This window comes from Corvus hawaiiensis, chromosome 8 (assembly GCF_020740725.1).
Source record: "Corvus hawaiiensis isolate bCorHaw1 chromosome 8, bCorHaw1.pri.cur, whole genome shotgun sequence".
In the NCBI taxonomy this organism is placed as follows: Eukaryota; Metazoa; Chordata; class Aves; order Passeriformes; family Corvidae; genus Corvus; species Corvus hawaiiensis.
The window spans coordinates 18,521,109-18,548,640 of NC_063220.1; the positions used below are offsets into that span (position 1 = coordinate 18,521,109).

General features: G+C 42.2%; 1 protein-coding gene across 6 annotated transcripts in view; it reads left to right on the forward strand.

The window, feature by feature from the left end:
* Positions 1-27,532, forward strand: part of ARHGAP22 (Rho GTPase activating protein 22) — a 131,624-nt gene that overhangs the window by 82,494 nt on the left and 21,598 nt on the right. For 3 of the 6 annotated variants that reach the window (XM_048311896.1, XM_048311901.1, XM_048311899.1), the window contains one exon: positions 12,396-12,572. The exons of 1 other annotated variant lie outside the window; for it this stretch is intronic. In XM_048311896.1, the coding sequence (XP_048167853.1) occupies positions 12,396-12,572 (177 nt within the window). Of the gene's footprint in view, positions 1-12,395; positions 12,573-25,597; positions 25,893-27,532 lie in introns of those variants that run through there. 2 more of the 6 variants (XM_048311897.1, XM_048311902.1) reach the window with 2 other exon arrangements.

The window sequence follows — 27,532 nt, forward strand, 5'->3', positions numbered from 1 at the left end:
TATGCTGCTTCATAATGATCATTACAAGCATGTAATGCTTTCATGATTAGTATCTGGATCACCTAACTGATGATCTAAAATTAAAGGCAAGAGAATTAAAACCTCTCTGGAAGGCTGGAGAAGCTGTGTCTGTTTGACAAGTGCTTGCAGATTTGCTTCAGAGACCATGGATCAAGTTTTCACTTAAAGGTAACTGGCAGAGACCAGATGTCAAAGACAATAGTTTACTGCTGTCTTGGGTTTCTGCTTTCACAGTATGAACTATTTAAATAAAAACCATGATACAGTGGAACCTTCTGTGTCTTTAATGCTAGAGTACTGAAACTGGCTGCAGTCACAAGCATACAAGCTTACAGTCCTGTTATTTTTCCCTATTATTATTATTATTTCCCTATCCCCTTTTACGGATTTTCAAACTCATCTGATTGCTGTTAACTAAAAAAAAATGTAGAAGGGAAGAGTAGGAGGCACTTGCTATGCTCCCGTCATTCCCTCTGTTACCTGACTGGGCTCTGACAAATCATAAAGCCATCAGTAATTTCTTTTTTTCAGCTTTGCAGACCATTAACCCAAATGGTTCTTTGATTTCCAAACCATGTCCTCCCAGCCCCCTGTGTACCACAGTTTCACTATAGATACATAATTCATTATCTGGAAAGCTGCTGTTTTAATGTAATATTAAACAGGCAGCAGCTCAGCAGGTGTCCCCAAGGTAAGGAAGGCAGCATGCTGCTGGCAGCAGCTGCTGCCTTTAGGCTTATCAAGATTTCTTTGTTTTGAAACAGAAGCTGGAAGGCTTTTTAATACATTCCCTATCATTGGCCAAGCAGATCCTGGTTTCTGGCTGTAATTCTGCCTTTGACTACAAAGACAAATTCTTATAACGTATTCTGCCTGCCATGGCTGCGTACAGTTCTGTGCTCTTGAGAAAGAAGCAGGGTGAGGAGAGGGAGGAGGCTCACAAGGCAGATGCTTGTGCCCTGGTTCCTGTTTGCATTTTTCTTAGTGGACCAACAGGGCTCAGTGAATCTGTGCAGCAACCCAGCTTATGTCAGCATTTTCAGAATGGGCTTTCTGCTTCTATAAGCATAAAAATACACAAATATATTGTTTGTAGAGGGTATTCCAAATAGTGAGGGTTATATTCTCCTGGCCTCATGCAAGTTCTAGTTCTCTGTGGCTTAAATCTGTGTAATTAGATATACTTCATGTAGTTCATACCACTGGCAGAATCAGCTCAAATGGCAATGCTGGCATTTCTATTTGAATAGTTTATCACAAGGAGGATTGAGCAATGCTTTTTAGTTCTTTGGGATAAGAACTGCATCTTCTGTATTTGAACATCATAAACTATGTTGATGGTTGGGTTTCTGCAGAATATGTGGGTCTTAAAATGGCCATGTGCAAACTGCATGTGCAATGTTTCTTGCTCTAGAGGTAACTGGGGTGTAGGTTACAGAGTTTGGCTGCCCAGTCTCATCATCCATGCTGCAAATACGCTCTCGCACCAGGAGAAAATTGCTCTGTTACATTTGGCTGCTGTACATATCTGTGTTAGCTTTCAGGGCTTTTGGGGCAGATTCCTGTGAGTCGTAATGTCTCCTGAAGAATTGGTGTCCTTTCTGTGCTCCTTTGTGGAAATTCTTTTAGTTTCCCTTGTTAGTAAAGAGACTCTGACTTCCTAGGACTGTGACCTAGCTTTGGTCAGTAGCCTTGCTTGAAATGTGACAGGCCTGTAAAGTTTCAAATAACATAAGAAGGTTTAGAGGACATTTTGGCAACATAGTGTAAGTGACAGTGTGCTTTACTAAGGGACTGTGAGTGCCAGTATAGTGGAGAAGAGGCTGCTGACCCAGGTTTTCAGATAAAAGGATTTCCCTTTTGCCAGCTAACTGTTCTAGATGAAGACTGTCAGGACAGAACATGCAGACTACAATGCCTTGCTGTTCTACGAAGACCAGAAGAAGTTCAAGGATCTCTGTGGGAAGGATGTCACTTCACTGGAGTTTGCCCCAGTCCATGAGTACTGAGATGTACAGGCAGGAATGGTCATACCAGCTCGGAAGCTGCTGTTTGGAGGAGCTGGGCAGCAATGGCTCAGTGGCTGATTGCTTTTGTGCTGGTGAACTTTCTGCACTATGGGAGTGGAAGCTTGCACAGTAAGGCTTGAGGCAGTTCTGCTGTGCTTGATGAAAATTCTGAATAGTCACAAACCCTAAGTGGGCTTCCATGAGCAGTCTGCCTGAACTGTGGTCTCTAAGATTATACACCTGAGCTTTACTCTCTGTCTCTACAACTCAAAGGTGATTATCTCAGCTTGTCTGATGAGATGCTACCTATGTGCAGGCCTTTGGCCTATGGTGGAGACACACAGCTGTCAAGATGGGAGGCAGTGGAAGGGTACATCTGTATGTAATAGTAGCAGTGAATGTTGCAAGACAGAACTTCCATTGGGAAATCCAGAGTCGGAGAGAAGCATTCTGTGCAACATTCCCTTGAATTTCAGTGGGAACAAGGCCACCAGCTGAAGACATCTCTCAGGATGAGCTGCTGTTTACCTAATAGGTTTTTTATTTCTTTTTAGAATCTGATCTAAACCATCATGTCTCTGGAAAGTGAGGTTATATTAGCTAATAACTAACCACTTCAAAGGAACTTCTATGGACATTCTGATAATGCTATTAACTGGGAGGAGTTTGTTTATTGCCAGTGAGTGGACAGAATTAGAATTGATGTTTCTAAGCACTGTTCTGGTAGCAGTTCACTGACAGTTGTCCTAAAGCACAAAGAATTGAGGGCCCAGCTTTTTGCATCTGCCCAGCCTGGAGTCCTTTAGCCATCTGCAGCTGTGTTCTGAGTGGCTGCAGTGCTGGGCCTAAGGGACAGGTATGAACTTCCCATTTTTTCCCAAACAATGTTGTTGTGAGAGTGGAGAATGCTGTGTGCTACACAGTCAGGTTTAGAAGATTATTGACCACTCAATGCATAGCCAGATACAGCGAGGAGACTGCTCTAAAATTGTTAGTCTGTGCGAACTGTAACAAGGCTACAGACTTGGATCAGAATATCCCTGAGCTCTTAAGTTTGGATGTGGATCAGCAGTACTTCCATGTGCATTGTCTCATCATTAGTATTGGCAAGGGTTTCTTCAAACTTGCCAATGGCCTACACTATATATGCTTTCGCATTTCAGTCCTTTTTCTGTGTTAATGTGACAAATAGCTTCGTTTTGTGTAAAAACAAAGTCTGCAACTGTTGAGTCCTTAATGATAGTCCATTAATTTGGTGCTGCCAAAACTGTGCTTGTAAAGCTTCAGTTACTTTGCTAAAGAAGATAATAATGTTCATAATTGGTTGGCTTGAATTTCTGCAGTACCCTGTATTCAGTCTACAGAGAATCAGAGTCTTTACAGGCTCTGGCATCTGCAGCCTAAGCTTTACCAGTGGATGGTTTCTTTTCCATCCTCCTTAGTTCAATGTTCAGAGCACTATCTAAGATGGGAGACATGTAGTCCTTTAAAAATACAGTGAAGATGTCTTTGGTTTCATGGTGGATTAAGTGCAGGAGAAAGAAAAAATAGGCTTATGAGGGGCAAGGTGGAGGGGAGAAGGTGGTTGTAGAGAGATGTATTTAGAAGGCATGAACCACTTCATTCCTGTCATGGAGCAGACCTGGCAAATGTGAGCACAACAGTTCCAAAAGAATGCAGAAATTGGATATTATCTCTCCAATATGAAATTATTAAAGAAAAATAGGTAAGAATTTACTATTCTGATGTTATAGTAGATAATTTCTTTTCAGAATATAAAATTTTCCTCAACTTTTGTTTTTGGTGTTAAAGATTTGAAGAAATTTATGAGAATTAGAAAATTACTTGTGGTTGCATGGTAATGCATAAAAATTATCCAGTCATTTTCATTCAGATTTTTCAAAGCATGAAGTATCATCATCTTTGGTCAGGAAGGAATTTCCTCCCTTATAATAGCATGTAAACATAACCACAGTTGGAATATATAATTTGATACATTCTTCAGAAGTGTTGAGTACTTGCTGCTTTGGGGAACCACATGGAGCCATATGGCCTGTTTTGCACAGATGAGCTACTATTTTCTGAGTCTTTCATACATACATTTGTAGCTTCTTTTTGTACCCTCAAATTAAGTTGCCTTAATTTAGATGTCTCCTGCAATGTGTCTTGTAGGGACAGACATGCAGCTCCTGCCAGCTGGCCTAAATTGCCTCCTTGTGAGTGTGTGGCTTCTGCTGGCCTGAGAAAAAATTCATTTCCTCTCCTTCCAAATCAGACGTCAGTGAAATGACTCTAGGCACATAGTCCAGGCAGTTCCATGCCATCAACATAAAGGACTGTGCTCATTGTAGCTTTCTAGATCTGAAATATGTTGAGGAAAGACAGTAAGGGTTAGTTTTCTGGAGTGGAAGAAAAGAGGGTAAGGGAAAGCAGCCTGCTATTGCTACAAGGCTGTCTACAGAATGTACTGGGGGGAAAAAAAATTTCTTGCTCCCCCTTGTTATCCCTGCTTTCCATCACCAGGTCATTTTCCATGAGGGGATGAAATTACTCCTCTTTGGCATCCTCCTTGCTGGCCTCCTAAACTAGCTGTGACCATGTTGGAAAGGTTTCATCTCTTCCTGCTAGCTAGTAGGAGCTGATAACAAAGTAATTGCAATGCAGCTTGCTTATAGGGATACTGTATGGTGTTGCGGGCACATTTCACAAGCCCCTGTAAAACCTCTCTATTTGGGGAGGCAGTGTGATCATTGTTAATATCTGTTCCTTTTACAGAGCAAATTAATTGTGGGCAGAAGGTGGAGGAATTGGTACCTGAGCTGTGCTGGTACAAGGGAGATGCTGCATCCTTGAAAAAAAATGTACTTAGTTGTGTGTTGTGCCTGAGCTCATCTGAACTCTAAATATTGGGCTGCTGCAGTAGAAGTGGCCTTCCTCCATTGTGAATCCAGGTAACCTAAGCTGTACTTCATGGCCACAGTGAGCAGCACATCCCAGGCAGCATAGTAGTAGTCTCTTCTCTAAAATTGCAAAGAACTGAAAACAAGGAGACACAAGGGCATGGGTATACTAGTACAATAAATATGTTTTTAATGCCAGAAGTATAATTTAAAAATGACTGCATTTTTTTTACTGAAACGTCTGAAAGTTGAGACAACGGCAGACAAAGCACATTAAGGAAAAATCAGCTCAAGTAGACTCAAATATTACAAAGCACTGAATTCATGTAAGCAGGTTTTACAAGCAGGGGTTCAAGGTGAAGTTTGTGTGTAATGCTACTTACTTTTTCTTGAAGAGTACTTGAAGTTATTTTTCTCCCTTCCTCTGGTCTTGCATCTTCTTTTCTGCTTGCCGTGGTTCCTGGAGTGTGACATCACTTACTAGCATTTGGCCTACCTGGAATATGGGTTTTGTTTATTTCCAAGGCATTGGTTTATTTGAAGTGATTGGTAGTCTTAAACAGTTCCTCAGTTTAATTAATAGATAAGTCTAGAGTAATGAGGTCACGTGTGTTACCAAGAAGGGTATCTTGAGGCGGGAGAGTCAAGCTAGCCAGACACAGTTTTTATGTATAACAGGCCAAAGATTTAGTTTCATCTTCATTTCTTGCATATAGTTTTAGTAATCCTACACTTCATCGTGACAGCTGACACAGATCACTAGCCTTAGGTTTATAAGGGTTTTCTGTAGTCCATGTACCAGTACAGAGAAGCTTTATTAGTGACTCTGTTCATGTTAAATCTTGTCAGATGTTTTTGCATAAGAAACCACACTTGTGAGGTCTGATCTCTTTGTTGGTTCATTTTTAAAGCAGTTTAATGGCTTCTGAAACCACGAAAGGTATGGGAGAGGAGAACAGATCACAGGGCTTTTGGATTGCTTAATAGATGGCAGTGGCTTTAGAGTGTTTGTCTGCTTCTGCTTTATTCTCTGGGATGAGGTCTAAGATATGGTATTGAAAAACCATTTACAGACTCACCAAAATCCTCTGCAGTGAATTTTACTTGGAAAATTTGATCAACTTCTACCTGTAACTACCATCGAATTTGGTGAATTGAAAAGAGCTTAAGGAAATTAGGCATTTATATTTGACTGAGAAGTCAATGAGATTTTAGTGCATGCTTGTAAATCCTGCCCTAATAAACTGTGAGCTGTGTCAGTTTATGCACTGAGCTTCCTCATTACAATAAAAGGTATTTAAGATTTCCCTTTCCTCATTGACACAACCAAATGGATGTTGAATGTTATAATCCCCCTAAACTCTTTCCAAACTGTGGAAATGAAACACCTTTCACCTACAAAGGTGTCTGTTTCTTTAGGAAAGTTGCCATTATGTTGTCCATCGGAGATGTGACACAGTGAATGTATTTTGATTCAAAGCTTGTTTTTTTCATTCGCACTCCACACGATACTAAATTCATGTGCCTTGTTTTTTCTTAGTGTTGTATGCATTTTAAAATATGATCATGCATTTACTCAGCTCCAAATCAACTTCCAACTCATATATTCCATATATAGATTAGATGGGTGGGTGGGGATAGATGGACAGATACAAATAAAAAATCATGGCAAGCACACATCACTGTTTACTGTTCTGCTTAATTCCTCACAAATCATACCCATACTGGAAAACCCCCAGTTTCCCTTGTTTTTATCTCACTCCTTGACTACTTCAGATTTTTCTTGCTGTTTTTTCTGTTCTCAGGAAGCCTAAATGGACCATTCCAAGATGGGTTTTGTATTCACAGAAAATTTTCCATTCTATTAAAGAAAAATTCAGAAAAAAAAAAAGGGAGAAAAAACCCAGTGAGGTTTAAACTGATGCTAATGGCAGGTTAACCCAGGATTCAGCTGTGTTAGACAGGGTCTATCGCCAGGATTTAGGGTCTTGAAAACCTTTGGTTGGGGTGGAACGTGCTCAGGGTAGAGGTTTAGCATTAGCTGGAAGCAAAGACAAGAAGACTGAAGAAATGGAGTTAGGTTTAAAATGTATGTTCTAAGCATTCTTAATGAACTTTTGCTTACTCACTGATATTTAATTCGTCTCTTTCCATAATCCAAAGATCAAGACAGGTTTTCTTTGGTTTTTTTTTTTTCCTGCTGTGCAAAGGAAGATTCCCCTTAACAGAGCTGCCCTTACTCTTGACAGAATTCATCTCCTCATTTTTCACCTTCTTTCATTATCAGGGAGATCTTTGAGCCCCAAATTCTGATACTCACCTCTAAGTCAATCATAAAGAGCAGGTCAGGGAAGATGAATCACTGCAATTGTTCTTTTCAGCAGTGAGTGCTAGGTTTTGTCCATTTGTCAAGATCTTTGTTGCTGCTTGTCTGCAATCAAAGGCTTCCTGTCCCTACTTGCTGTAGTACTGAGGGCAAACACGTCAGCTGGGCCTTGTGTTTCCCACCAGCCACCTTTCCCAAATCCAGCCCTGAGCTGCCGTTTGCCTCCCGCGCGCTGCAGCAGCACCTGTGCACAGCCAGCTGAATTTCACTCTCACTGAAAGTACTACAGCTACCATCCACACCAAAGCAGTGCAAACATGTAAACAAACATGTCAGTGTATACACATACACAAGTTATTGTAATTGTGTAACTTCTCAGGAGCCTCACGTAATGACAATACACAAGCACATCAGTAAGAAGAATGATGTAAGAAATGGGTGAAAGGCGAACCAGAGAGGGGGAGGTGGAAGTAAAAGAAGTTACCTAAGCAAAGAAAGAAGCTGCCAACTTCAGAACCCAACAGCAGCTTTGCTTGAGAGTATGAAAGTTCCTCCTTTTACATGCAATGAGGTAGTAACATCTCCCATGGAGAAGTCCAGTCCTGTTCCCCCTGAATTTCTGTTCTGTATGGACAAAGGGGATCTAAGGCTTGGTTTCACAAGTGACTCTAAGAAGGTTAAGCTTGAGTAAATGAGGTTCAAGGCAAACAAAAAATTGAAGCTTTTCCTCACTGGAAAAAAGCTGTATAAAGGCAGAGGTGCAGTCTGTCTGTTGCAGGTTCTTTGAACAGCAACACAGGCTAGGATAAGTAAATGTAACAAAATTATACCTCACACTTTTCACATTCTGGCAAATGCTTACCAGACTAAGGATGGTCAAAAAAAGAATTTTCAGTAAACAGGGCCTCAAAGAGTATATAGTGACTGCTGCTGCTGTTGCGGCACTCCATCTGAACTTTAGCAAGATTAAGTCCCAGTGGTTTTGCATTTAACCTTCCCTTTTATGGGGCATGGAGAGAAAGCTGAAAGGAGGATCATTTCGAAGGTTAGGAGGTAAATTCTGTCATTAGCAGGTCATGGCTCCCAGGCCATATGAAATGGAGAAACCATGAGTGGAGGCACAGGAGAGCAGTTCTGCCGGCTTGAGTTAGTCTGGTGCTGGGGAGAGAGCATTTGTGCACTGCAGCTGGGGGCCTGGAGCTAAACTGTTCCCTCCAGGCAAAGATACCTACCAGAGTATGTAAAGCACCTTGACAAAGGGACCTTGGGACAGGGGCAGCAAAGCATTCAAGTCAGCTGGGACCTGCAGCCCTCTTGATGGGGAGCAACAACCAAACAAGTCTCTTAATCTTTCTAGGCTCTTATATTTACTGTATATGCTGACATGGTTGCCATCACCTTTCCCACTCTTTGAGTGGTTCAGTTTCTGTACACCTGGATGAGAGGCAAATAGAGCTGCCAGCTTGCTTCATACAGATGAAATCCAGTCCATCTTGTCCAGCATACGCAGGAAGCCTGCAGCAGGCAACTGAATACAGGATCCCCTGGTCACAGGCTAATGCTAAAGCAAATGGACTGTTCATCCCCAAAGTTAAGCCTCCTGTTCCTGCCACATCTTTTGAGACACTTGCACTCTGTTTGTGTTTGCAGGCAGTTTTATTTTGTCTCTGGTCTGGAGATGAAAGTAGCTTTGAGCGAAAGGACTGGAATGTCTGCCCATGGCAATCCTGAGCTACACAGGGTTTGTCTCTGAGGCCCAGTCTTGTTTATATGGAAGCTTGATTAAAGATGAGTGGGAAATTCTGTTCAAGGGTATGAAAAACCCTTGTCTGTGTTTAAAATCGTTAACAGAGTGTTCTTTCCTGTCATGGTGCTGAGTAGCAGACACCATCTTTGATTCACACAATGGAAGTACAGCTTGAGTGCTTCAGGGTTAAGAGTTCAACATCAACCATAGTAAGGGCTGAAGCTCCCTTAGTGGCAGAGAGGAGGTGGAATTCAGTAGCTGGATATGAACTTCATCCTTCTGTGAGAGGCAAAGCTAAAATTTTGTTTCCAAGTGTTTCTGGACAGGAAGCTTTGAAATTGTTTTCCTGAAACAATTCCTAAAGTCTAGTGTGTTTGATTTGATACAGTGTTGTGTTTCCAATTCAAACCTGAAATCCAGGACAGGATCCTGTTTTGAGTCTGAGCCCATAAAAGAAATAATGTGAATTTCAGGTAAAATTCTAGATTTCTAAGAAGTTTCTTGTGACATTGTTTCCTTGGGCTGTTTGTTTGTTTGGGGAGGTTGTTGGATTTTTTGTTTGGTTTTTTTAAGAAGATCTAGGTGTTTGAATTCAGCTGTTTCTCATTCTTGTAACTACCAAGACTCAAAAGCTGTTGAATGTCACAACAATGTAGAGAGATGTGTCTGAACTCTGCCTTTTAGTCACCCATAATTTTTCTGCTTGGTGCCTCAAGGATGTAGTAACAGGAACCAGCCAAGTGTACAAAGAAATATGAGTAATGAAATGAATAAAATGTTATTAAAAAAGAAAAATGTTTACAGGTGGATCTACATGCTCTGCCACTGCATAGTCACATCATACTAGCATAAGAAGCAATTCTGAAGTGCATTCTTATTTCTAAGCTGGCTTTTGTGTGTGGAGTTGCCTTAATTTTCTTGTACTTACATGTCTAGTCACTACTGACTCTCCCACAGGCAGATTGTAGGGTCATGACCTTGCTCCTATTTCAAGTTTCAGTGGGGAAAGCCAAACATGGAGGAACTATATGTAGTCATTGGCAGAATCTCAGGTCTAGTGTGTACAGAAATCTTTTTTTCCCCATCCAGTTTTTACAGACTCAAATAGAAGTATACATGGGGTTTTTTCCCCTAAATGCTTGCATGACAGCTGTCTGTGAAGGTTTAGAAAGCAGCTGGCTGGTCAAAAATAACATCTTAGGGGGAAGGGGACTTGTAGTCAGGTCCCTGTGGTACAGTGATTCTTTGGGAAAATGCTGATGCCAGTTTTGCAGAAGCCCAGTAGGTGATCTTCATGCTCTGCTTATTGTGCTTCTTATGGCAATCTTTGTATGGATTGGTGCAGCTAATTCCACTATTTACAGCTTGTGATTAATTCTAAGACAAGCTTCTGGTCTCTTCTTGCCCTTCATGCCTTGAGTGGGCAAGGGCTCAGCTGGTACCTTTAAACTTAAGAACAAGATGTATTTTTACCTTGACCAAACTGTTTGCTGGTGGTGGGACCCATACAGTAAATGTCTTTTTGAGTCTGTTTCATTTCTTTGAAGAATGATGGCCTAGCTTGAGCTCAGGCCATCTATCTGCCAAATACTACATCCTGAAACCCATTTCTGATGTGTATTGAGGGCTGTGGAAAGCCTCTTTTTTTAAGTCGTATTTCCTATAAAATATTTGATCGTGAGAAAGGGCATGTCAGTACGTGTGCTGGGTAAGGTACAAGAATTAGACTTCACTACCTCTGCTTTCACCATGAGGCTGAGTATGTTGGTAAAAAGATTTAGGCAGTGACAGGAATTTCACAGACTGCACTTTCCTGCTCTGACAGTTCTGTATGCAAAGGATGAAGTATGTCATCCTTGCAGTGCAGAATGGCAGGACATTGATCTGTTTAGATGCCTGCATCCTAGCCTTGAGCTAGAGAGCTGTTCTCTTCATATACCTTAAGGAATATGAATAATTCAGTAAATTAAAAAATGGGAGACTGTCCAAGAGGATGGTGTGAGGAAAAAAGCAGAATTTGGGCACATGTGGGGAAAAAGCATCATGGCTTTTGTTTCTTAAGCTGCATGACTAGTCCCTGGTGGCTGTTGTTTCTCCTCTTTACTGAAAGACTGCCTCAGTTTCCCAGTTTAGTGAATTGCTTCTCAGAGAGCTACCAAATACTTCTCCATGCATCTCATTTTACCACTTCTGCTTTGTAAATCAATAAACGTTCCATGAGTGTGTCAAGGCAAGAAAACAATTAATAGCAAGAAAAAGTACTTCCTTGGCTTGCAGGCAGCTCCCAGCTTGCTTCTTTCCCCAGATTAGCAAGGATTTAAGCAGCACATGTTCTGTGTATGCTAAATCATCTCTGTAGAAGCCACAGCATACCGTCATCCTGCTCTTATCTCTGAATTCCACGGACAGGCAATCTCAGCTTCTCAGCACAGGCTGGCAGGTTTAGCTTGCCAGTAGGTGCTGAAAGCCATGTAAGCATGGAAACAGCAGTGACACAACGGCTCAGATGTTATCTCTGTAGCAAAGCCAAAGGCAGTTTCCATGGTTATGGAAAAGCTCCAGGCTGCTGGGGATGCAGCTGCTGTACTGGACAGGATCAGTAGCCTTTTCATACAGAGACTGTTCTAATAAAGCTTTTATGTGTTTGTGTGGCACTTCACTAGGTTGTGTCCAGCTCTGGAACATAAAATGAAGGGTGAGGGGAAGCTGTAAATTGGCTGGAGTGAGTACTGACCTAAAAATGAAACAGGAAAAGAGGGTCAAAATGTTTCACATCTTGGAGTATCCACAAGGGACAGTTTTTTATGACAGCTTGAGTGAATTTGATATTCTGGTCAGTGCTTTTCTGACATGTTGTGCACCAACATTAATAGCTCCTGAAGTTCTTACAAGTGGAAGAGTCAGAATCACATCCCCAGCTCTTAACTTTCTTCTGAATTGGATCTCTATTGAGACTATAAATATCCCAGAAACTTGGGGAAAGTGGATGTCCTTGTGACTTCTACATCTGGAGCATTTTCAAATGTCTTGCATTTCACTTGGTCCCCCTTTTGGGTAAAAATCTCTCAATATCTCAGCACAGGTATGTGGAATTAATTTTTTACTTTTCCTATAGGGTCTTACAGCCTGTGCTTTTGCTTTTCTTATTGCTGAGACAGCAGATACAACTTTTCCAGGTTTCCCACACTGGAAATGCACGTTTTGCACTTCTGCTTTGATCTTCTATCAACCTGTGCTCTGTGGGTGATGCAGCACATCAGTAGGAGCTGGCTGTAAAACTGCTCAATTAAAATAATAATTTTATTATTTTGAGCCTGATTTTTAGTGGTTTTAAATGTTGATTGCTCTCTTCTGAACTAGATACTAAAAGAGATTTATATTCTGCCTTTCAGGTGGTGCAGGGGACCGGGAAAAGATGCCTGTCAATCATGAGGCTTTCCTGCTCATGGCTAATTCCCAGAATGAAATGGAAGATTGGGTGAAAGCCATCCGACGGGTTATATGGGCTCCATTTGGTGGAGGTATTGCAAATAGCTCACATGCACATAAATTAAAACATTTGCCTCAAGGTAAAACATATTCTTGTGATACTAGGATATGTGTAACACTGTAAAATCACTGAGATGTCTAGATAAGCTCTTGATTGTCTGAAGTGTTTTGAAGCAAGGGATGGGGTTGATTTTTCTTTCTCTTGCCAGGGGATGGACAGGAATGAAAGGGGAGTGCACATCCAGACTGTATAACTGTCTCAGTCAGAAATGGGTGGTGATAACAGACATACCACTATTGTCACTATTCAGTTTTTTACAGCAAATTATTCTGTGGACCTTATGGGGAGGAAAGATTTCCCCAGTTATCTCAATTTTCTTCCATAAAGGCAGATGCCCATCTCAAACATTTGTACAGCCAGAGACAACAAAACTTTCGATCTTAGTTAAGTTAATGTAGGGCCCAGTTGAGAAGGCAAAGCTTCCACTGGCTTCAATGGGGTGTAGCTTGAGGAAGAACAGGCTCAGGCTGAGTGAACACCTGTAGGGTAATACAGCTGTTGACAATCCCTGTAGTTAAAATGAACAAAACATCCAGCCTTCAGTGTTGATATTATACCACAATCTTCAAATTCTCAAGTCAGCAGATTAGATAGGAGTTGTTTTTGTGGTTTAGCACAGAACAAGGATTCACAGATGTTTTCTTATGGGTTCAGTGTTGGTGACAGCAGCTACTGCCTTGGTACTGGAAACTGGGCTTTGAAGCGACTTGTGTACTACTGATGGAGTTCATGCAAATAGTGCTATCGTATGCAGATAGTGCTGTCAACCTCTTTTGAGAGGTACAGATAAAAAAGTGCCAGATAAGGGCTAGGTAATACAATTACTTTTGCTGAAATGAAGTTACTGGTTTTCCTGGATCTAGGGGGGAAAAAAGTGACCTTGATGCACGAGAAGATCCAGTGTTTGTTAGTCACTTTTACCTGAGGCTTTTTTTTTTTTTTTTTTTGATGGGGATGTTTTTTTTTTGATGGGGGTGTTTTGTTTTAAGTGCCTTTTGAAATTTGGAGTCTATGTGTAGCAGCATTTGGTTTGCATGGAGGAGAGACAATCTCTACTGATGCAATTTTTCCAAGGTCCTTCTGTCGCTTAGCAGAGAGGGTGTAGGTACAAAAGTTAGCTTGTAACCTGATCTGAGAGGTTGCATGTGATGCTGTTGTGCTGTGGACAGAAAAAGCCCTCTACTTTCTAGTAGAAAACTGATCCACCATAATTTCTCCTCAAACATGAGGATGTGCTTGTTTTGCTTCCCTTCTGAATTCCAGTCTACATTGAAGGGTCTTTTAGACTGAGCTCAGTGCAGGTCCTCCATTGGAAATCTCAGAATTTCAGAGCTGGTATTTCTGTGGCCATTTGTAGTAGACCTTATGGTGTGTATTTTATAACTTTGCAATGTGCATTTGGGAAATACTGTGAGGAAAAAGGAGACATTCATTCATGACAAATGGTGCACTCTCTAGCAATAGCCATCTTTCGGGCAGTGTACTGTCAGCACTGCTGGTATCAGTGCAAATTTGGCTTCATGTTTTGCTTGTGTTTTTGTCAGTCTCTTGAAGTAGTTTCAAAACAAACATCTTTAAGTATTAAAATAATAAATAATTAAAATTCATAATATTTTAAAAACAAAAACACGAGAATGGCATAAAGGTAGTGATGGATTTCCCTTTTTTTTTGTTTGTTTGTTTCTTTATGGGGCTAGTATTGTCCTAATTAATTGGCTAAGTTTCTTTACCTTTGAATTTCTCTGCAAAGTGGTCAGATAACATTTTTGTCTTTTCTTTAAATGAGGCAGATTCTCTTATTCTTCCATTCTTTCCAGGAACTGGAACTTTATGAAGCACCAAAGAATGTGGAACCAAGGCAGCACAGGGGAGATTACAGCAGTGCAGGGGGGAATACGGCAGCTTCTGTTTGTTGCTATTTTCACATGCTGCAGACTTGATCTGGTTCAGTGATCAAAGTCAGTAAAGGCAGCTTTGGCTGTTGCTGGGAGCTGGCTTAAGCACTGTAGAAGAGAAGCACAGGCATTTGCAGAGTTGGAAAGAATTGCAATTGTGTATATATTTTTTCTCTTTCTGTGGATAAAAACTGCCCAAGAACATGGGCACATGCTGGGCAGTCAGTCTAGCCTGAGCTCTCTGCCCTAATACACAAATGTATTAGCCTAAAGCTAGCTTGACTATGCCTGCTTTGTAGTCCAAGCTGCAAGAGCAGATCTTTGTGCCGTGGTCACTTTTCTGAGCTGGTGAAGTGACAGCTGCTGTCAGGAGTGGTCTTCTACCCCTGGCAACCATGTGGTCCTAGCACGCTTCATTCTGCTAATACTGGTTATGAGTTGTGCAGTAGAAAACGACCTGGCAGGAAAAAAAAGGGGGGGGAGGATTTTTGTAGGTAGATTGATGCCTTGGCCCTGCTAACCATGCAGCTGCAACACTAGTAATTCTAGCCCAGTGAGGGCAATGGGGAGATGTGAGGGTGTGGAAGAGGGCAGGCTTGTTCATTCTAACTGCAACCCACACGTAAATTGGCTTAAAGAAACCATGGAGCTGCACCCTCAGTTTCTTTGCACTTCACAAAGAATATATAGGAATGTCAATAACTGGGAAACAGTAAAGATATTCAAACCATTGTTCCCCAATGGTTTTAAGCCAGTTTGGGGAAATGATCAAACCTACCCCTTCTCCATCAAAATCAGAGCAGGACAGTTTCCCTGAGTGAAATTCCAGCTTAACTCAAATGTGGGAGGACAATAAACATAGCTGTCTCTGTTTTAATTGAATAATTCGAACTCTGCTTGCCACCACCACTAATTTGAGAGCCAAGTCTTATCTATCAACACTTTTTAATATATTAAGCTAAAGGGAGGAATTAAAAAGCAGGCTTCATTATTAATATGCAAATATTCAGCCCTGGAGAAGGTTGATATGGTGTAAAAATGAATTATGCCAAGATAAAAGGGAAGGCTTAACCGCACTTTAATCTTTGCTGATGTATTGAAGAAACATAAATAAAAAAAGGTTGAGGGTACCTTCTTGCGTGTTGATGCGGGCACATGAACTGTGCTTAAAGGTGAACAGCAAAGGCTTCTTAAAATAAAACAGAAAACTCCCCAAAGCTGCTGAGGATCACAATTTACTAATAGAAGACACAGTCAGGTTTAAAAGCCATATGGAATGTGTTCTTTGAAATACACTTCAAATGTGGCCTTAAAATAAAATCCTAGAGTTCCGAAGTCTTTTGAAGAAGAGCTGTCTTGTTTATAGGGAAAATAATCTCTTAACAAGTTTCCTTGAGTTTCAGGTTCCTGAATTCTTGAGTCTATTACATCTCATTCAGAGCAGAAGATTTTTTAAACTGAGATTTGACAGTACTCCATATATTTTGATTGTCTTTCAGAAAGAAGTTTGTCACAGTGACTTGATAAAAGTGAGTTTTGGAGGTACATTCTGACAGAGGGTGATTGAAACTGTTTTCTATGATCCTTCTTATCTCTGTGACAAATTTTGCTCCAAGTTTACACCACTGAAAGCTTATCTAGAGAAGTCCCTCTGTGTCCTACAGTCCTGCCATTCAGTGGCTGCTCTTTAATGTGAAGTGCTTGTAGCAGTGCCACAGTGCTAAATCAAAGGGTTCCTGGCCACAGGCTTGGGTGAGAGTGACCTTGTCCTTGCCCTCCCAAACTGGATGTGTTGAAAGTGTTTGGTGTAGCTGGGGGAGAGAGGAGATCTTAGACTGTACCCATGTGGTGGGACTGTACTTCTAGTCTGAGGAGGTGCAGCCTCCCAGAAATTCCTTTTCGTGTGCCCATCTCTCAGTTGGCATGCCTTCCTCATGTCCGTCTTGCATCAGCTGGAAAACAGGGTTTGACTAGGACTAAATTTCTGGCCATGAGATACAAAACCTCAGCTTTTTGGTGCCTGAGTTGCATGCCAAGTGGCATAACTCTCTCACAGCTCAGCACACAACCAGCACAGCATGGAGACAGAATCGTTCTGTGTTAATCTTGATTTATGTTTGTGTTTGTTTTTTTCTGTTTATGTATTCTGTCTTGCCATGAGCAGTTCCTCGCTTCTCTGCCAGAAATACATGTCTCAGCCCCTTTCTTTCTCCATTACTTTATCCTAATTTCTCCTCCTCTTCATCCCAAGCTTTCATCAGTTACTTGTGATGGAGGGGAGGTGAAGCAGTTGGAAGGGATGTGTTTCCCTTAGGCAAACATGAAGAGCTTTAGCCCTATGACAAAGTAATTGTGTTGCAAGAGCTTCATGAATAGTTTCTCTGCTCAGGAGGAATAGTCGCTGTTAAACTGGTGGGGTCTGAAGAAGTGCCCATTGAAGAAGCTCTTCTGCTGTCATTAATTCCAGACATCTTTCCCATAGAGATAAACCATGATGTGTGGATTCTTTCTTCTTCTGCCAGCAAACAGTGCAGAGAATGGGCTTTTTTGGGAACCAGGGCCCTGTGCAGTTATGCCTTTTATTAGGGGAGAGTTACAAGATGTGGGATGAGTGTCTGAAGTGCAGTTGAATTCTTGAATCAATGTCCTTATGGATAATGGAAGACTAGCCCTACATAGGCCTAATTAGGAATCCTGCTTTAGATGAGTAAATGTCTTTGAGATAACATCTGCATGAGAGCAACCATGACTGTTTTGAAGGGTCAGATACTGATATTAGGTGCATGTTCACCAGGATGCCAAACTATTTAGGAGCTAGGCATTAAGTTTTGGGAGTCTTGAGTTTTAGTTTTTCCACCTGAGGTATGGGAATTTTCCAGTAAGAGCATCATAAACCTAGAGCCATGTCAGTGAGTTTAAGATGCTAAAATACCACTGAAGAGGAAAGGAAGAGGAGAAGGGAAGTGGCTTCTGTTATTTGCCCGGTCTGAAGACAGAGAGGAGATTTCTGCTCCCTTTCTTCTTAGCGGGCTCCCCCAGACAGCCTCAAGTAGGATTCCTGACTGGGTCAGGAGGAGCCCCTTCAGGAGGTGTCAGGGTGGGCTTCCCTTGTGCAGGCTCCCCCCAGGTGTGTGGGGAGTGGCGCTGGGTGTTTGTTGTGCCTGATACCTGCCGTTATCTCTACACCGAGATAGCTGGCGCCTGATGCAGCTTATCAGTGTTTGCTCTTGCTGTTGTTTAATGCTGGGAGATCGGCCCAGCCAGGGGAAGAGGAAGAGAAAGATGATGGGGGTTATGAGGTCAGGTATCTGCCCAGGATTAGGGGATGCCTGAGTCATCTGTGAGGAGGTGCTGGGCTAGCCTTGCCCCCAGGCAAAAGTATCCCAAGCAGATGGTACCCTGTAGATATGGAAACTAAGATACAATAACTAAAGTAAGTTGAGAGTGGATCTTGCTGCCACAACTGTTTACAGCAGAGAATGTTTCAAGATCTGTTTCTGAGACCTGATTACGTTCTTTTTTTTCTAATGTTTCTCTGTCAGATATATCTGGGGCTTCTATTACTGGTTTATGACCAACATATTTTACCGTCATGTTACAGCCTTGAGGTAGGGAAAGGCAATTGTTCTCATTTTTTGTTAAGGAGGAATCTGAAATATTGAGCAGTCAGATGACTTGCCTGAGGTGACAGTGACTATCTGTAAAAGAACCACTCTGACGGCATCGTTCTGGAAGGCAAATAGATTAAAACCATGGAGCTTGGCTATAGGGACGTGTTTGGAAGAATGCCATGGGATATGGTCCTGGAGAGAAGAGGGGACCAGGAGATCTTGTGGATTTTCAAGGATTACTTCCTTCAAGCTCAAGAACAGTCCTCTTCCTTGTGCAGGAAACCAAGCAAAGGTGGCAGAGGTGTGCATGGATGAACAAGATGCTTGTGGCAAAGCTCATTAGCTAAAATGGCAGCATAGAAGTGGAAGCAGGGACAGGTGATCTAAGAGGAGGAATACAGAGAAATTCCTGAGCATGCAGGAATGGATTTAGGAAGGCTAAAGCAATCTGGAGTTGAATCTGGCAAGGGATGGGAGGGGCAATGCTGGGGCCAGTACTGTTCCACAGCTTTGTTAATGACCTGTGTAATGGGACACAGTACACCCTCAGCAAGCTTGCAGATGATATTGGGAGGACTGATTGGTGCATCAGATGATTGTGTCATCGTTTAGAGGGGTCTCAACAGGCTGAAGAAAGGAGTGAACAGGAACCCCATGAAGTTCAGCAGAGAGTAATGCAAAGTCCTGCACCTGCAGATGATGAACGTAGACAACAGTACAATATGGGGAGCTGACTGACTGGAAAGCATCTTTGCAGAGAACTGGGATGCTCTTGGAGAAGTTGAACATGAGCCAGCAATGCACCTTGTGGCCAGCAAATTCCTGGGCTGCTTCAGGAAGAGCATTTCCAGCAGGTTCAGGGAGGTGAGCTTTCACCTCAGCACTAGTAATTCCACACCTGGAATGCTTTGTCCAGTTGTGGTCTGCCTGGGACAAGAAAGACATGGGACTACTGGAGTGAGTCAAATGAAAGGTCACTAAAATGATTAAAGGACTGTGCAAGTAGAATGCTAAGAGAAGCTGAGGAGGCTGGGATTATTTAGCCAAAAGAAGAGAAGGTTCAGAGTGGTTCTTATCAAGGTTGATGTATAGTGCGCAGAAAAATTTGGTGGAAGGCTCTAAAACTAAAAGCAAAACTAAAGCATGTCAAGGTGTTCCTTACTGAGTTTTAAAGATCTTGCCTTTAGAAGTCAGATCCTGCTCCCCTGCTCCTTGTAGGTATTTTACCTCTAAAGCTGCTGGCTCAAGGCTGTCAGTGAAATTCAGGCTGGGTCCGGGCTCTGAGTGGAGACCATGCAGTAGCTTGGTCATCCCAAAGCAGAAATGGGTGTTCTTGGAGTGCTGTTTCAGGGCTCCTCAGGGGAAAAGTCCCTTGCTACTGGTTTCAAAAGCCCCAGGCCAGCAGCATGAGTTCTGCACTGCAGCCCTATCCTCAGCTGTCATCAGCCAGCTTAGTTCCAGTGGCTTCTGAAGGATGATGCAGTTTGGCATCAGGTGAATGAATTTCTAGTGCTTTATCTGTTACCATGGTCAGTCTGGGGCACCAAAGAGCAGAGACCCAGAGCTGGGGAATCACAGGCAGCTTCTCAGTGTCTTTGTTCAACCAGATTAGCAGACAGAGGAAGAACTACAAACAGAAGTCACCTCTGTTACATTTGCAGGTGAGCAGGGTAAAGCTTTTCATGGGATTTGCTTGATGGAACTTCTTTTTGTTGGGAAATGCTGATTTGATAAAATGAAACGTCATATGGGTATGTTTTCATTTGAATGAAACTTGTGCTAGGAAAGTTTTTTTGAGCTCAGGGTAGAATTTTTAATACAAGCTAGCCCCTGAAATGGTCTTGTGTTCCAGAGGTTGTATAAGCAATTAAGATGTAAAATCTATCTGAAGCCCTTTCCTCAAAATACCAAAAAATTACTTTGAAAAGGTCCCGGCAAAAGAGAAGATTGCAGGAAGGTCTGATTGATTAAATGACACACCTAAGGAGAATCTGAACAGTTGCACAGTCACGAGGTTTACACCAAGAAAAAAAAGTTTAATGGAGAGCACAATTGAATTGTGAAACTCATTGCCACAAGATGCAGAAATAAAAACAATAAGTGGATTAAAAATACAATTAGACATGTTCATAGAAGATAAGTCTACCTGGGCAGTCAAAGAAAAATTTCTGGAGGTAGTCACTAGCTTAATATGCCCATTTCACAAAGAGCAGTTCAACTTTAGATAAAATAGGATGGGGCTTGTGTTTGCTTTCCTCTTCTCTTCAGCTAGTAAGTGCCACGAAGAGCTGACAGTGGCTGTGCATTTGCTACATTGTTGGTGGCTACTGCCTGTAGCACACAGTCTGACCAGTACCACCCCCTACACTGGTGGTTTCTCAGTGAGACTCTTCCTGTAATCATTAGATTCATGTTTGACATTTGAGAGCTGACAGTCTTTAAAACGCTGGTGGTTCTCACTGCACGTCCTGGCAGTGTATTAATGGGACAAACGTGTTCCTGTGGTGTTTCTCAGCTTGCAGGCAAGTATTTTAATTTCTGTGTATTAGTCCTTTGATGAATGTTATGAGAATATGTGATTACTGAATGAAAGGGAATGGTAGCCTGCTCCTTGCAAGTTGCAATTTTAACCATTTAAGAGCTGAGAAGAAATAAATTCACCCTGTCTCTCTTTTCCTATTTTCTTTCTAATGTTACCCTTCTTCCACCCACAGTTGCTCCTTTTTTCTACTTCTTCATCATCATGTAATTGGACTTGCAATTTCCCCTTCATGTCTTCTGAGTTGCAGGTTAGAGAAGGGAACATTCAGCTCTTTACCACTCAGAAGTGTTCTTTAAAGACTTGCTAATTTACTGAAGTGTTTTACCTATTTTACAAATAGGAGCTAAATGCTGCCCCTTCCCCAAGCACAGCTGGTCAGGTTCAGCTGTTGTTGGAACTTAGATAATGACTTCATTGCTTGGGTGGTGAAGCTGTAAGTTGGTGAGGATTTTAGGTGGACAGTGGAGGATAAAGATAAATATATGGGAATTAGGTAACATATTTTCATCACTGATTGTGTTTGAGGATGCAATAAAGTGAAACCATATACAATTGACCTGGTAGTGAGTTTTAAAATTGAAGGTTAGAGACTGACAGAGGTATTTATGATGAAGTTTGGTTTGGATAAAAATCCGTGTGTTCAGTGTTGATCCTGTTTGCTTCTCAATGAATGATTGTGCTTAGGTTATCAACCTTGGGATATGGGAAGGCTTGGGATATGGAAAAGCTTCAGGACATAAGCTTGTTTGGCTTTTTGAATGGATAAAAGTGCCTAATGTGCTAAATGTTGGCTGTGCATCTGGATCGCAGTCCCTGCCAGGTTCCTGTTTGGCCAGAAATACAGGTGAATAATTTTATTCCATACTAGAGGTTTCAGACTCCGTGATCCTTTCATTTGAACCCACAGCTGGAATTCTCATCCGTCTCTAGTGATGAGACACTGAAGGCAACAGTTACACTATGTCATAACTATTTTTTACTAACCAACACCCAGAATTTTGTAAAGCTTTTCTGTGCAGTGGAGGCATAAAGAAGCAGCACCACTTGAAAGAGATGACCTGCTGATCAGGTGCTTTCTACAGACATCACTTCGGACAATTGTATGGAAGATATCTTTTAAACATAGAGAGACATATGCAAGAGTCAATAAGTAAAATTTCTGTAAAATATGGTCTTAGGTTATGGGGAGAAAAAAGTTGTACAGGGCACGTTGGTCCAGATCACTGCTTGCCAAAAGGCATTTTTGCTGCTCTTGATATTTTGTCCTCCAAATTCTCTTGCCATTGTTTAGAGAGAAATAGAGCAATAAACACAGGGGGTTGGCTCTGGATTTAGAATTCTGTGGTTAAGTGATGTTTAGATCTGCTTATCATCTTTTCTCTGTGAGCACAGTTACAATCTCAATTTGGAGCATGAACTGGTCAATCCATCACAGGGTGATTTACAGTACTGCTTAGTCAGTTCCTTTCCTGGCACATTTTAGAGAGATGGGAAAACACATCACACAGGTTAAGAAGAATCTACTGTGGTAGAAAGGTGAGCATAGCTATTTGCTAATCTTTAACCTAGAGTGAACTGTTTTATCAGTCAGTAAACAGAAGTCTGTTTATCCTCAAAAGATTTAATTTCACCAGTAAAGGTTGAGACCCCAGCCCAGAGCAGGTGAGGGGTGTGGGGGCATAATTTTGTTGAGAGAAGGACCTGACCAAAGTGTTTGGAGAGGGAGGAAATGAGGAGGGAAAATTTCTGTACAGAAGACATGCGTGCTGAAGTTTTTCCTGCTGGGTTCAGCTCTGACTGATCACCTCTAGCCAGTTCACTGCCAGCTTTCAGCAGATAGATGTTCAAGTGCCCGGGTTTGCCTGGGTTAAAAAATGAGTCTGTTCAAGGTTCAACCGTCTTGAAAAACAGGGAAATTCAGCTATGGTTCTAACTTTGATACTAGGCCCTTCTGTACAAATAGAGCAATTTCCTACATCTGAGCTCCCTCAGATCTGCTTGAGTGTACCTGTATATTAGCTAATCCTCTAAGCCAGCATCTAAAAATACACACACCCCATGGGCACTTGCTAGAGCTGTGCAAGCCAACAGGTTTGCTCACAATCAGAGATGAGGAGAAATACTCTGAGTTCATGTGGGTTCACCATTCCTGTCTGTTGCAACCAGACTGAAGACTGAATTTCAGCTGAGTTAGATGCCAAGCATGAAACATGCCTGGATTTTCAGAGGTCGTGTGAGCTATAGTGAATTTCCCAGCCAATCTCGAGGCTTGTAGTGACGTGTAAAGGCAGATTGCTTTCTACCTGTTCTGGTACCTGCAGCAGAGTAACTGCAGTGGTGCTAGCTTACAAGAGCAGTGCTAGGGCTCTCTCCCTGCAATGACACTGGGAAAGAAAGTGCATCCAACTCCTCATCAGCAAGTTCATGGGAGATGTAATGTCTGAACAATTTTATAAACCTAAGTTGTTTTGTAGAAAATAAGAGGTCCTAAACTTTTCTACAGTTAAACAACTTCATACCAGTGGGGAAAGAGGCAGTCCAGTCTCCATTACCCCTTCTCTCCCTGGCACATGAGTATGGGGAGCTCTCCAAGTGAAAATTTTGATGGAATTTTATATGCAATGTGCCAAATTCTTTGGATTATATTGCTATTCTTGCAGTATCAAGTATACCTCTGGAGTCTGCAGCCCCTGCAATCCAGTGATGATGTGTGAATCTTGGATTTCATTTTTGACAAATGTAGTTAATAGAGAAAGCAGGATCCAAGTGTGATGTGGAAATTCAAAACACAGAAGAAATATCATATAAATATATATATCTTGTGATTTTTATTCCCGTTTCATCATATTCTTTAGTCTAAGTCATGAATTTTAGCACCATGATTTTAAAAGGATTAAGAGTTTCATATAAGAGGACAGGTGGTACTTGTGGAGTGTGTATCACAGTGTTGCTGTCACAGGGTACCTATAGCTGCAGAGTTACCTTGTGCAGGGAACAACACTGAAGCAGCTGCCACTTTCTGCCTCAGTTCTGGTGCTTACGTGAGCAAGCATGTGCTCCAGCCTTTTTCTCTCACCAGAGAGCTGTGTTAGCTCTTCGGAGAAGAGTTTGCATCAGCTTCATCATCTCATAGCATTGTAAATTCTACTGAAGTCTAATCATGCTTTGAGTCATGCTGTGTCCTTGGCCACAGAGAGGCTGAATTTTACAGGTTAATTATACTTTGGGTCTAACAATATCCCTGTTCAACAGCATGACTTTCTATTTCATCGGATACCTCCTTGTTCCTGTGTTTTGAGAGATGGAAAACAGAAATGGAGAAGTGAATGGAAGAATAAAAATCTACATTTGCTATCTTCTGTGCTCCCATCCCAAACACTAAGTCCTAGGCTCCATAATGTTATTAGCAGATATGACACATTTTGAGGTATTATTCCAGGAAATAATGCCAGAAATTCTGGTGGGGTCTCAGCCATTTAAGAGGATTGGTCCTGCTTGCCAGTTAGCATTGTGGGCAGGCTCTCCCTAACCTGCAGCCTGCTGTGTTCACCACAAGGAAAGAGAGGATAATAAAAGGGTGAAGAATACTCAGGACCTCGTTTGTACCTTTGTTTTAAGGATTTCTATCACTTTCTAAATATTCTTTAGTGTGTTTTAAATGCTGCTTAGTGTATTGACGGGGCTTCTGGTGTCTAGCTGTGCAGTACCATGCTACTCAGGGTATACCTTAAATAGTTCGGGAATACCTTATTGTCTTGCCAGTCATAGAGTATTTTGAGTTGGAAGGGACCCACTAGGATCATCCAAGTCCCAGCTTCTGGCCCTGCACATGACAGCCCTAAGAGTCACACCGTGTTCAAGAATGGAAGCTTTTGATCCTGGTGCTGCCTTCACTCATATAAGCAAGAGGCATTCTTTTCTTCAGGAGCTTTTGTTCAAAACAGAATATAGAGAAGGTTGTTGTGGGACAACACTGTCTCACTGACTAGAATCTCGTAACTTGTCTGCTGGTTCAGTATCTTCTTAGACGTGTGTTCAAACTGGGCCACAGTGTAGCTAAGAAAGGGGTGGGCTGCTAAGTTAAGGTGAATGTGCTCTATAGTGACCACAGAGATTTTAACAGCTGAAGCAGATGAGGAGCTGTGGACAGATAAAACTTTTTTCGCTTGGTTTTTTTTTTTTTTTCTGCAGAGGGAGAAAAAGTTAGCGAATATTGATAAAATTACTCAGAAGCTTGGTGCAAGGGTTTTGGGTGGTGACTGCTGCAGATCTGCAGTCACATGAGTGCGTTTTGTGAATGGGATGGAGGCCTGACCGCATTATAACTGCACAGGGCATTGCATGGTAAGCATTTTTGTTAATGACAGGCTTCTTACCCTGAGAGCAGGAGCTGAGGGGGGATGAATCTTTTCCTACAAGTAAAGTGACTGGGTATTGGTTCACATGTAAGGAGTTGTAGTCCCTTCCCCTACCTGTTATTCAGCTGAGCTATTAATTCAGGCAACTTCTCTGTAAAAAGCTAAAGCAGAGGTGGTAAGCACCAAAAAACCTGCACAGGTCAAGGAGCGTAGCTTTTCCTAAGCTTTGTCAGACTTCCCAACATGTCCCAGGGCTGTGGAGGTATTCTCAGAGCATGCTAAGGGTACTGTGGGGAAATGTTCCCCTCCAAAACCAGGTTTCTGCTTCTGGTGCTTTGCACGCAGACGGGAAGCCAGACCAGGGCACCAGGTTGCCTGCAGCACAGTAATATTGCCTGTATCAGGAAGGATCCAGAGTGTGGCATGCAGACAGCAACTGTTGCTCAGCTTTTCCAGCTATCTAGAATAGATCTGACAAGCAATTAGAGCATGAATATATTACAGAGCCGATGGGGGATGCCTTTGTTAAAACTTGTGACCCATACTTAGCTGCTGTTTACATTGGCGGCTGCTTCGAGGGTGGGCAAGACCCTACCTGCCTGTCTTTCTCCTCTCTCCTTCCCTGTGCTGAGCAAGCCGGGGAGCTCTGCATCCCATTGGATATTTCAAATGCTTTCTGCACAAGTCATAATTAATGCCGAGTTGTGGAGCTAAGACCAGATGTGCTGCCGAGATTATCTCCCAGGGCAGATCGGCTGCTCTGTGCTCTGTAGTGCTGCGTGAATGGAAAGCTGCCAGTGCTGGGACTCAGAATGTGTCTGATGCCTGAAGTCAGGACTTTCTTTCTCTGCCGCTCCTGCTGTCTGACACTGCCTGGTTTCTGCTTGAAGCTCAGCGCCTGTCATGTAGCAGAGTGCTGCACAAGAACGAGAGGTATGAGATGATTTTCCAGAGTTTAGATTTGTTATGGTTTCCTTTTGCTAGAAGAAAAGCAGATATTTAAGCATAGCCTTAGACAGAGGCTAAGAATCTAAAATAGGAGCTGGCTTTATAAAGGGGGAAGGAGCGGGAAGAACACAGTCTATGGCCAAAAATACTACTGGATATCAAGCTAGCATGTGAAGATAGTTCTGGGAAGGAGTATTTTTCTTTGCATATACACAGAATATTTAAGTGGATGTATGTGGATGAGAGCAATCAGCTTCTAGTATATGGACACTGCTTTTTCTGGGAATGGGGTCAGAAGACACCAAGTTCTACCACAGACCCATTTGTGTGACTCTGAGCAAGTTATTTAATCAATTTTTCTTGATTCCTAATTGTCTGTTGCTTCCGTTCTTTTCTCCGATTCTTGCGTTCTTTGGCTGGCTGGATTGCTTAGTTGTTCAGGACTATCTTTTTTTAGGTACATATGGCTCCTACCATGAAACTCCTTTCTCTATTGCTGCTGCAGTAATTCATGTAGTGTGTGCTTGGGTGGGCTAGGGGAGGGGAAACAAGTTAAAGATTTGTGTGTGTTTTGTGCTGTGGAAGCATATTCATTTCTGAATGTCCGCCTGTGATTTTTTCTTGGTGCTTTCATGTGTGAGCGGAACAGATAAATGGGAACTTAAGCATGAAACTGGGAAGGTAAAAGCAGGCACTTACCTGTGCAGGTGAGCACGTACACAATCTTTATATCCATAAACTGCCTGTCTGTGAGGCACCGCATGCGTGCGCGGGTGTATGTGCTGTTGTATAGCAGCATCCAGGTGTAAGCCTGATTATCTTCCCACACATCTTCTAACGTGTGTGTAATAAGCTGTACATACAGCTGACGTAGGTGTACCTGGACTTTTCACACTTAAGCAGATGCGGAATCCTTAGTCCTCCCCATGAAGAAAATCTACTCAAAAACTGACTTTATCTCTGTCTTTAGTTTATTTTGGTTGAAATCAGAGCCTCTTATGAGGAAAAATGTAGCAGAGAGCATATATTTTCCTGCCCACTGCGTGTCTGGACAGCATAGCTGAATGTATAGGCTTTGTATGCCTGGAGCTGGTGGGTGAGCTATTCAGGCCAGGACAGAGAACCTGTCTGTGTCTTAGTCAGTACATCATTCCTGGCTTGCTTTTTCCACAAAGAGTCACCTAAATCTGTAAAGAACAGAGGCAGCTTGTTGGAGTAGAGGAAGGAAATTCTGTAGCTCTGCTAGCCCATTTTTTTAGTATCTCTTGAATCTTTCTGAGATTAAGGATGTGGTTCCAGGCATGCTGGAGTTTTTTTTCTGCTTTGAAACCAAACAAAAGCGCCTAGCTATAGACGAGGGTATGACAAGGAAAGTTAACCCATGGGTTGCTAGTAAGCTTTTGACTTTATTTCCAGCTTAACTCTGTCTGGAGTGTGACTGGATGGCACTGGCTCCCTTTCTTTAGAATGAAGAAAAAAGACTTTAATGTCTTCCAGCGGGATCATCAAATGGAGTGAAGCGCTGCCAAGTTCAGTCTGAGCTGCAGGGCCCAGAGATTAAAAACAGGCCCTATGCCTTGAGGAGCCAGCGGATGAGGCTGTGTGTGACTGGCTCCACATTGCTT